The sequence below is a fragment of the Citrus sinensis genome, chromosome 2, assembly GCF_022201045.2.
Source record: "Citrus sinensis cultivar Valencia sweet orange chromosome 2, DVS_A1.0, whole genome shotgun sequence".
In the NCBI taxonomy this organism is placed as follows: Eukaryota; Viridiplantae; Streptophyta; class Magnoliopsida; order Sapindales; family Rutaceae; genus Citrus; species Citrus sinensis.
Window position 1 is genome coordinate 1,308,944 of NC_068557.1, and position 11,875 is coordinate 1,320,818.

Consider the following 11,875-nt stretch of genomic DNA (forward strand, 5'->3'; position numbering starts at 1 on the left):
AGCAAACACATTTATCTTGGTCACCCTATTTCATTCCCTAAACAAAATCTATACCAGCGAATTTTTAGGCTCACTAGAGTTTGAGCCACCCGATAAAGTAATGGTAATAGTACACTGACCAAATATTAGAAGCGATAGTAGTACTAATTTAAAATTGCAAGTATATTTAATTTTTTTAAGAATATTATTTTTCAATTAATCAACTACAATCAAATAATTTAAAAAAGAAATGCTCCTTGAGCAACTTCAAAAATTATGCCAAATCATTTTTCAAGCTTGCTTGAGCTTGAGCATTGTGAGAAGGCTGCATAAAAATTTTAATGAACAAAATTTAAAAAATCAGCTGTTTTAAAAAAAATTATCACAAAAATAAAAATATTTAGCAAGTTTATTCGGAGCCGTGATAGATTTTATATGTATTTCGTGCACCAATTTTGTGATCATCATTGGATCGTGGATTAAATATATTTTTATAAGATTTTTTATGTATACTAAAAACTAATACATGTGAAATATTAAGTTTTGGTGTTCTTATATTATTGGACAATCACTCATCAAGGCCTCTTTTGATATTGAGATTGGGCAACACTTTTGATAAACACCAGTTGCTCTGTCTTTTGATCCACCACTTGTAAAACAAAAATTTTATAAGATTTTTACTATTTTTATCAAAATCATTATTTAAAAGTCATATTAATTACTATATACTATTAATTTTTATTATATCAATACTGCTTTTTTTCACAACGGTTGTAATTTAAAAGATATAACACTCTAATATGAAATAGGGTCTAAGTTTTTATTTCATATGAGAACATACAGTAAGTGCTAGTTTGGGAATGCTGTAATTTTTAAAATAATTGATGTTAGTTGTACTATATAAATAATCAGTTGTGAAGAGAATCAGTTACGTGTTTGGTAAATTTTGTTTTCAGAAATATTGTGAGTTTTGAAAGCAGTTATGGACGTTTGATATATTTTATTGTTAAACTACTGAGACAGAACAAATGACTAAAATTTACATAATGTAAAATAAAATTTATTTATACATATAAAAAACATGTACATATAATATTTTTAATTTTGTATTATAATAAATTTTACTAAAAATAAAATTTATAATGTATTGATTTTATTTTTTATTTTTTATCTTAAAACTATTGGTGATTAAATTTATAATATAGTGAAACAAATTTAATAATAATTTGATCAACAAATTGATATTGATGAATTATAATAAAAATTTATTAAAACATTGATTTTGTTTTCAATTTGAATAAGGATAATTTTGGGTTTAGGTAATAATTTTAAAGATATTTATGGAACTGTATTAAAAGATAAAATTGATTCTCAAATTCAAAATATAAAAGATACTCCTTCCCTACTTTTCAAAATCAACTGTAGGAGGGGCTAATTTTAACAAAAATGATTTTGATTTTTTTTTACCAAATACTAAAATTAGTTTTTAGATTTTCAAAATTTCTTTTAAGCCTCTCAAAAGCAATCCCAAACAGACCCTAAATCATCTTTGGATTTTATACTTTCCATATAAAAAAATATATCCACGCTTTAAATATCTAAAAATTGGGTTTTGGCCGCTCATTCTTATTCACAGATAGACATTTCACAAGTAACTAGTTGTAACCCTCTCCCTCTCATCCTTTTTTTTTTGGAATTTTTATATGTTTATGATATATGAATAATATCTCAGTTATGAGAACAATACTCAATATCTCCTTCTACGTAATCATGTTTTGTTTTACTTTTTCGAGAACTTGATGTACGAGAAAACTAATTATTACTTCGATCGTGTGTTTCTGAAGTTACTACGTATAAGTGCAATATATGTCACTTTTCTTCAAGAATGACCTCTGAAATAAAGAAGGAATATTTTCTCTTTTTTCTTTTAATAATTTTTAATTTATTCATCTGAAATCAGTGTTAGTTGTTTTATGTTTTTTTCTTAAAGAAGAGAAAACTCAATTTTAGTTATTTTAGGTTTTTTCTCAAAGAAGAGAAAGCTCAATTTTTTTAGTTGGTCGTTATCCTTTCATATATTACTTCATTTTATGAATCATATTTCTTTGTTTCTCCTTTCGCTAATTTACTTTTTGATCCTTTAGAGTCGATCGGGAGCTGATGCTCCACGTTTATTGTTTTTCATCAATTTTTTTTTTCAATTTTATTGAGTCTCCAAGCTTAATCGAGATTTAACGATCTATTTATTTATTTTTTATGTGGATGAACTTTTGTTAGACAAGTAAATCTTTATTACAGAATTTTGTCCTGTCGGAATCGGACTAGCAGGTGAAGGGTTTAAAAAAATAAAGTTTATTGAAAAATTTCGACTTGTTGGACAGTAGGTCTAGGGTTTATCAACAAAAAAACATTCCAAATTTTTTTTTTTAATTTATGTAAAATTTTCCTTTTAGATCTTTGATGAACAAAAGGTTAATAATGTTTATATTGTTCATGTATTTATAATTACATTGTTGATCATTAATGTCCAAATCAGATCTATAGTTAGATCATACATCTCAAAGGAAATAAAACTTTGATTGTTAATATATGAATTAAGAATATTATAAATATATTTGTCTAAATCTTCTCATCTAATGATGATTTTTATTATCTTATCACAAAAAAAGTGTGTCTGTTTATAGATATCTGTCAGTCTTACAGGTCATTTTGTTTTATCTATTGAGTGCTTCATCAGTTTCATACATTTCATGCATGAACAAATTATTAATCAACTTCATTTCTCTCTCTTTCTCTTCCTCTAGCTAGCTATATATTGATCTATCATTTTTTCCTCCTCAATATTTGAACTGATTTTCGAAGTTCTTTGTGGTTTACAGAAAATAAAGAAATTGATCATTTCATCTATCATGGATTCTCAGTGGTTTAATCAAGCAGAAGCAACAAACATGAACGGCTGTGATCTCCAAAATGCTGGAAACAGAATTGATCTGACCCTGAAGTTAGGATTGCCTGATAGTAGTGATCATGAAAATCAGCATCTTCGTCATTTTGATCAAATGACCCCGTGTCATTCCAACTTGAATATCGATGCTCTTAATTCTCATGAGGTAATTCTTTGTCCTATTGTTTCAAATTAAACGTACTTAGAATAATGAGATCTCTTATTAAAATCAAAAAGAAAAAAAATAAAATAATAGGTAATTCATTTCATGATTCGATTAATTGATCTAGATAGAGTGTCATGATTTTTAATTACATGCATAAAATTTAATTTGCACAGGCATTAGTGGAAAATTGAGCATAAACCAATTTCATGCTTATTTTTTCGTAATTAATCGATAAACCAATAGAGAAACAACCTTATGGTCACAGTTTAGTCAAGAAACTAAGTTTAATTAATTGTTTATCTTTGACTATGCACAAAGATAGGGTAAAAGCTTGTTTAGTCCCTATATTATGAGGTTAGTGTCCATTTAGTCCCTGTATTTTTAAAAACACCTCAAAACGTCCCTGCTACTAAATATTGACACTTATGCCATTATTTTTTATTATTTTTAACTTGCTTTTACAATATTACATTTTTACAATAATGTTTCTTTTTTGGATATTAATAAAAAATTAAATTATCAAATTAAACTCAAAAATAAAATAAAAACAAAAAAGGTAAATATTAATTTTTGTGGAAGCTCACGTATGTCTAAAAAATTAATATCGTAAAAAATTACATTATCAATTTTTGTAGAAAAATTAATATTTTAACTCAAGAGTGTGTTCCACAAAAATTAATATATATATATTTATTTTATTTTATTTTTTGGTGTTAAACTGGTAATTTATTTTTTTCTTTTTAATAATGTCTAAAAAAATTATTATAATAGGGTTATTTTTTTCTTTTTAATAATGTCTAAAAAATTATTATAATAGGGCAATATTATAAAAATAAGTTAAAAGGAACAAAAGATAATGGCAAAAGTGTCAATAATTTAATGGTAGGGATGATTTGAGGTATTTTTAAAAATATAGGGACTAAACGGGCACTAACTTCAAAATATAGGGACTAAACGAGCTTTTACCCCACAAAGATATGCTTCGTTACATATCCACGAGGATCTATGTATATTTTATTAATTGCGGCATCTTAGAATGATCTTAATTTAATTTTTGTAAATAACAATTTTGAAATCTCTTTAGTATCATTGTTTTGGTAACCTCCTTCTAAAATCTCGCTAAACATGAACTTATGGTATGTAAACAAAGTCATCTTTACTGTTCTTTTGCATATTTGTTATTAACAGATAAGTTTTGACTGTCCACCATATATATGCAAGTTATTAATGCATTCTCAAGCAACTTATGGTATGTAAAGTAATTATGATAAGTTGTTCAAAATCATTACATTGTTTATCGAAATTAATCATTTTCGTCCTCATGTTTCAAAGCACACCAAGTCTTCTCGTCATGAAAAAGATAAATGTAACTTTTAATTTTCTTAATTTTGTTGTTGTTGTTGTTTTACACATAAAATCAGAGGTACAATTGAACACAAAAAAAAAAAAAGGAAAAAATTATGATCAATTAAAAAATTCATAAGTTTAAATTTAGGGGTAAAATAGCGTAACACAAAAAGTATTGAAAGTTAACAGAATTCTTCTATCGATAAGGGAATTTTAATGAGTTTAAAGTACTAAAGGAAAATTAGTTAATTTGCTGAAACAATAGGGTGTTTTTGAAAAACTTAGTGAAAAATGGAAACACTTGTGGATCTAACAACAATGTTGGACGGGGCTTCAAACAATTAATATAATGTTGTTGCTTATTATATATATGCAGGGAATGAATATGGCTAACAACAACATTGGCCAAGGCTTCAACCCCGGTGAAGTTGCATGGCAACCATCAAACTTCACTGAACAATATGTGCACTCAGATAATAATAATAATAATCACTACGGCTTAATCCCATTTCAAGGCTCCACATCAATGGGGTCACCCCCGCTTCCTATCTACTATCCCCACAACATCAACAGCGTCAACAACTTCAACATAAACCCTAATCAAAATGTTCCGCTTGCAGCAGCAGCACCACCACCACCACCAATGAATGATTGCACGCTGCTCGACGTTCCTCCGCGGAGAGATGAACTAGAGGAGGGTTCATCATCAGCTGCAGCTCCAGCTAGAAGGAGAGCAACGGGCACGAGGAGGCCGCGTGGGGGGAGCATCATTGATCCTAACAAAAGATGCACCAATTACAATTGCAAAACCAGTGATACTCCAATGTGGCGTAGAGGCCCTCTTGGTCCCAAGGTGAGCTATCGATTTTCCTTACTAATAAAAGATAATTAAACAAAAATGTTCTTTTCAAAGGGCAAAATTGTCAGAATAATTTTGCCTAGGCAGAACTCAGGCAATTTTGAACAAAAACAAGAACATTAGAGGGACAAAAAATAATTGTCTTTTTATAGATTTACAGATGTTGCTAATGATTTCACTTTAAAAAAAAAAAAAAAACCGTTTCTTTGCTCCTTTTTGTCCTGTTTCTTAATTGAATGTCATTCCGCTTAAAATACTAATCAAATTGTTTTGTGTTAAACTTAGAATTGATACATTAAAATTTTCATCCAAATTGTTAATTACACTTAAAACTGAGATTATATTTCTATATCAAATTACTTTTTCATTACAGCTTGAAATAATCTTGTTTTAATTATTTGTATGTCTTCCTTTTTGCAGACTTTGTGCAATGCATGTGGGATCAAATATAGGAAAGAAGAGGAGAAGAGGCTGAAGGCAAAAGAAGCCAATAGTCAGAGCTCCAACACCGAGACTGATTAATCAAGTTTATGGCGATAATCAGTGATTTTATAATAATCAAAGTTTGGCTCATCTGCTAACGGGATAGGTTCTATGTTGTGAAATTTAAAATTTGCTTTGAACTTGCCTCTTTTATCAACTCTTCATGCATAATATTGGAAAACTACAGCTAGACCCCAGAAGTGAATTCTCAAAACATGAACAAAATGGCATTTTAGGTTGTCACTCTATCATCAATTAATAAGTAAAGCACGAGAGCAACGCACGCAGGACCCAAGTCATCAGCCCTAAAACAACGAGGTCCTACTATGTTTTGATGTTACTCGAAGTTATCAAAACTGAAGCACGTGTGAATGCAAGAGTCAATAAGGTTCCAACCTGTTTGATATTGAAGTACTGTATCTTTTAAATTATAATTATTGTGAAAAAATGTAATTAAGAAATAAAAGTTTATAGTGCATATCAAATTTGATTTTTAAAAGTAATTTTATCAAAAAATAATAAAGATATTATAAGTTTTTCATTATAAAAGTGGTGAATAAAATCAACTTAACTTCCAATATTTATCAAACATTTTAGTATTATAGCTACTCAACCTTAATACTAAATAGCAACTAAAAGTTGTTTTAAACTGTTATTTTTAGCTCTAAAATAAATTTAAATTTTATAAGAGGAAAAATCCTATCATCTTTTTCTCTGTAATGTGTAGCTTTGTTGTAAAAAATACCAAATAGAATTTTACAGTAATGGTATAACAACACAGCTACCATATATTCTACAGAGTTTATTATTAATATTACCCATTGAGAGGTAAGTAATTAATGACAACTTTTATTAACTTCCCAAAGCTTTACATGAAACGAACAAATCCCTAATTTTGAAATTGCCATACACATTTTACCACTTGTAAGCAGTACGGCATAATTATGAACCTGCTGAAATTGTTGTGAAAAATTAAAAAAGAAAAAGAAATTATTCAGGAAATTTATGCTCAGCCGTTAGATTTAATGTATATATATCTTACAATAGTTCGATCAATAGATATTGGATTTAATTTTCAATCCAGTTAACTTAAAAACAAAAATCATGAGCTAAGCACAAATTAAAATACCCTTCCTTCGAAATTCTCTATAGCTAAGTTTTGGCCCCTCTTTCTGATCCATCATATAACTGTAGCTGTAAGTCTTTCTTTTATATATCTTCTTTTATTCTCCTTATCTTTCTTTCTTTTTCATTCATATAATTAAATTTTCTCAGGGGTGAACTTTCACATTTAATTTACAAAATTTGTAAGAATATATGAATATATCTCTATTATAAAAACAACTCTATTTCTCCTTTTATCGAATTAATTTTCTTATCTATTATTTTCCTTCGAATAATCATCTAGCTCCCTTTTTTTTTTTTTAAAAAAAAATTATATATCATTTTCAATTGACGAACAAAAGTTAATACACATACGGTTTATACATATTTAAAGTAGTTTCATGTATTTTATTATAACATGGTTAAATATTCTCATCTATGGTTAGGAACATAATCTCCATAGAAAAATTTAGATTACTGATGAATGAATTAAAATATTCTATTTCCTTCCATCTTCTTATCTAATTAATGATGGTTTTTTGTTTTCTAATCACTTAAAAAGCGTGTCTTAGTGTCTACATGTCTATTTGTAGCATATGTGTCAGTCTTCTCTCTCTCTCAATGGTTGATAAGAGCTTCAGTTTCATATATAAAATTCATGCATGAACAAATTATTTGACTTCATTTCTCTCTCTTTCTCTCTACCTAGATAGTTCATTTTTGGACTGTAAGAAGTTGTTTTTGCTCTCAGAAAACAAAGCAATTGATCAGTTGATCGTGGATCCTCAGTGGCTCAATCAGGAAGCAGCAACCAAAATGAACGGCTATGATCAGAACAATGATGATGGAAACACAATTGATCTGACCTTGAAGTTAGGGCTACCTAATAGTGATAACGAAAATCAGCATCATAATTCTCATGAGGTAATTCTTTGTCCTATACATTCCTTAATTATGTGTCCAGATAATATGATCTATCATTAAATTGAATTTAAAAATGAAAATTTGAACATAATCTTCAGGATATTAAAATTTAATATTAGTCTTCATTTTTTAAATTATGATTTCTTGATTAAACCAATCAAAAAAGTAACAGAGAAATAATATTTTTCTTTTGTAATTTTGTTAAGAAATGAAGATTAATTAATGGTTGATCAATCAATATGCAAAAAAGAAGCTTCACTTCATTTACATGATAATCTATATCTCTTAGATTGCGGCATCTAATTAGAATGATCTCATTATTGATTTAATTTTTACTAAATAGTGATTATCAAATCTGTTTAGATCCATTATTTTGGTAATCTTGTTGTAAAATCTTAATTATACGTGAACTGATGGTATGTATATAATTGTCATCTTTGTTGGTTTTTCCTTCCCTTTTTAGTTTCATTATTCGGCTGCGTAATTGGTATTAACACATTAGATTGACTGCTCCATATTGATCACGTGATTAATGACTTCTTAAGCAACTATTTTTTTCTTCAATTTTTTTTTTTGGATCATCATTTTCATCTGTGAAAATGACAAATTTATTGACAAATTTTAGCAGCATCCCTACTACGCTGCTACATACTATTACCAAAAATTTGGGGGTTGCATTGACGTTTGTCAAATGATTAAAAGTAAATGCTTAAATAGTATTTTTTATCAAGGACGGAGTTACTACAGGCCAATAGCGGCTCGACCACTAGGCAACTTAAGCGGTTGCCTAGGGCCTTGTTTTACATGAAGACCCTATAAAATAATTATTTTGTATACAAAAGAAGAAAGTGAATTTAAAATTCATTATCATTCATTTAATTTCTTATTATTTTGTAATTATGTTTTCCTAAATAAACTATTAAATTCTTATAAAATTTATTTAATATAGTAATTAGTAGTTTTAATTCATACAAAACTGATAAATTAATAGTTTCAATCCTACAAATTCTCTATTTCATTGTTATAATTAATATGTTATAATTAAAAAGTTTTATATTCATTTTAAACCTTATAAAAGCCCCAATTTTATTACTTATCCATTAAATTTTTCTTCCAACAATCAAGACACAATATATTCTTAGTGTTTGAGAGAAAGAAAGAGAGGAAAAAAAGTCCTACTTCCTCTACTTTCTACTCAAGAAGAAAGAAAAAATCTAATAGTTTTCTCTATTCTCTATGACTATTGGTCATTACTCAAATCCTCAAACAATTAATATAAAGATAAAGTTAATTTATGATTTCATCTCAAATTTCAGATTTTATCTTTTTATTATTCTCTTAGTTAGTTGTGTTATCTATTTGTTCTTATTTCTTTTTAATATATTCTTTTATTCATCTACTTTTTTTTTGTGTACTTGTTTTATCTATTTTGAAGTAAAGTTTATAGAAAAACTTTAAAAATAGAAGAATAGAAAAATTAATGTAATCTAGAAAAGGAGTAATAAAAAGGATGTAAATTGAGTTAGAACAACAATAAGTGAAAATTTTATACTTGAATTAAAATTTCACGGATTAGCAATAGTAGAATAAAATTTTATTTAATGTTTTACATTTTAGAGTGTTTAAAGAATTGATTTTCAATAAATAATATATAACTAATATATATATATATATTGTTCTAAATTTTAAGAAGAACTAATTAAAATTATTTGCCTAAGGCCCTAAACATGATTGAGCCGGTCCTGATAAGGCTTTAGGTTAATTTTATTCGTAACTTTGTCTCCTATAGCTTAAAAATTATTACTAGCCCAAGCTTGTAATCTCTTACTAGAATTTGGCCCCTCTTACTTTACAATTTTGATAGTTCTTGCCCTGTAACTTTATAAGCCTAGATTCGTAGGCTGTCTAGACTTTGGTCTCTCTAACCTTGATCAACTTCACATTTAGTTTCCCAGTTCTAGCTTCGTTATATATATATATATATACACTTAAAGCATCATTACCTAAAATAAAATACTAAGTATCAACTCTTGTTTAAAGAGCTATGGGTTAATAACATTAAATCCTACAATTTTTTTCTAACTTTAATCATCTCACTTTATGAACTATGACACTAAGTTAAATAAATGAGAGAGAAAAAAATTATGCCTTGTTTTGGATCATAATTTTAAGTTACAATAACTCAAACTTAATAATATTTATTGTGAATAAATTTTTTAATTCCAATAACTTGAACCTAATAGTAGTTCTGTTAATAATATAAACATGGGAGAAACTAAAATTTTAGTTCACTATATGTTATAATAGAGAATTTATAAACTGGAACAGGTTATCACATAAAATCTGTAAAAGTGAGGAGGCCTGCGGCAGGTTCATAATGAAAAACTATATAGATTGTTTGCATATAACAATAATATGTAAAACTGAATGGGCCAAACAAAGAATGCAGTTTCTTTAACCCTTAAATTTTATCAGATATTCAAAACTCTCTCTCCCTCTCTCTCTCTTTATATATATGCTTACATATCCGAGATTAAAATTAGAATTAAAATCTAAAATATATTTATAATGTTGTAAATGAGTTTACAACATTGTAAAAATTAATTTATAATGTCGTAAATCTGAGTTGGATTTTAATCTTGACTTTAATTCCGAATTAAAAAATTTTCTTATATGTATTTGTATATTTCTTTTAGTGAGTAGTTTTTCTAACATTTTCATTGTCTATATACAGAGAATAAATAACTATGAAATGGTGAACGAAGGAATGAACAGTAACGCAAACGTTGGACAAAGGTTCAATCCCAACGAAATTGCGTGGCCACAACCAAACTTGAGCAGCCAACATAGCCAGGCACAATATATGTACCCAAATAATGGTTATGGCTTTAGCACATTTCCTGCAGGCTCTTCTTCAATGGGATCACAACTTCCTAACTCTCCTCTTAACTACAACAACGTAAGCATTAACCCTGATAATAATCTTCAGCATGCAGCAGCAGCATCAGCGCTGGCATCGATGAAAGGTTACACACTCATCAACGTTCCGGCGTCTAGAAACCAGCAGCTGGGCACTACTGCAAGCTCGTCAGCTGCAGCTTCAGCTCCAAGGGGAGCAGCAGGCATTCCGAGGCCGCATGGGTATCCTTATAAAAGATGCACTAATTATAATTGCAATACTAATGATACTCCAATGTGGCGTAGAGGCCCTCTTGGCCCCAAGGTCAGTAAATTATTGCATATTATTGTCATTATTTCTATTTGTAGACTTGAAAACAGTTATTCTTTGATGCATTCGCATACATACAAAGTTACGGTGCAAAATTAGTTTTTTGGAAAATTTTCTGGATGCTAGTGTGTGTGTGTGTATATATATATATATATTAACCGGATCATTTCTTGGAATCTTTTCGCATCTGTTGGTTCAAAATACATATGCCAAGAATATAACAAATAAAAGTATATATACATTCAAAGCATCCAAGATTTTCTTAAACTATACAGCGAATAAAATTTGACACTATTATGGAGTCCAACGAGAATTTGATAATTATTTTTCTTATCACCAATATTAATACTCACTAATAATAAATGTCATCTGCCATATCATTTGTGATGGAATATGCACAAAAATTATTCATTAAGTATATTTATATCTTCGAGAAAGATTAATTATGAGTAGTTACATTAAATCTACAGTTTTGATACGTTAAACTTGCACATGGACAGCCAATCTCGAAACTTGTACAACACCTTGTGCCCATGTACGTAAATTAGAGCTTCAAGTAGTGTTTTTAATCCTATGAATTTCCTATTTTCAGACCCTCTGCAACGCCTGTGGGATCAAGTACAGAAAAGAGGAGGAGAAAAGGAAGGCAAAGGAAACAGAGACATCAAATATTGATCAGAACTCCAACAACCAAACTACTTGAGAGGAATTATTGATTTTAGTCAATTTTGTACCAAAGCTACCCATGCCTTATCTGTGAAATGGGATTGAAGTTAGCTTTTATGTTTTGTGTGCTAAAACTGTTTGCTTTTCAGCTACTTCGTCGCTTTTATAATGCTT

General features: G+C 28.4%; 2 protein-coding genes across 2 annotated transcripts; both read left to right on the plus strand.

The window, feature by feature from the left end:
* Window positions 1–2,888: 2,888 nt before the first annotated feature.
* LOC102630117 (GATA transcription factor 29-like) lies at window positions 2,889–5,817 on the plus strand. Its single transcript, XM_006492660.2, has 3 exons — window positions 2,889–3,089; window positions 4,813–5,289; window positions 5,716–5,817. The coding sequence occupies exons 1-3, from the start codon at window positions 2,889–2,891 to the stop codon at window positions 5,815–5,817; spliced, it is 780 nt and encodes a 259-aa protein (XP_006492723.2).
* Window positions 5,818–10,567: 4,750 nt separating this feature from the next.
* LOC127900371 (GATA transcription factor 19-like) lies at window positions 10,568–11,808 on the plus strand. The gene is made up of 2 exons (XM_052435216.1): window positions 10,568–11,029; window positions 11,628–11,808. The coding sequence occupies exons 1-2, from the start codon at window positions 10,574–10,576 to the stop codon at window positions 11,736–11,738; spliced, it is 567 nt and encodes a 188-aa protein (XP_052291176.1). The 5' UTR covers window positions 10,568–10,573; the 3' UTR covers window positions 11,739–11,808.
* Window positions 11,809–11,875: the final 67 nt, after the last annotated feature.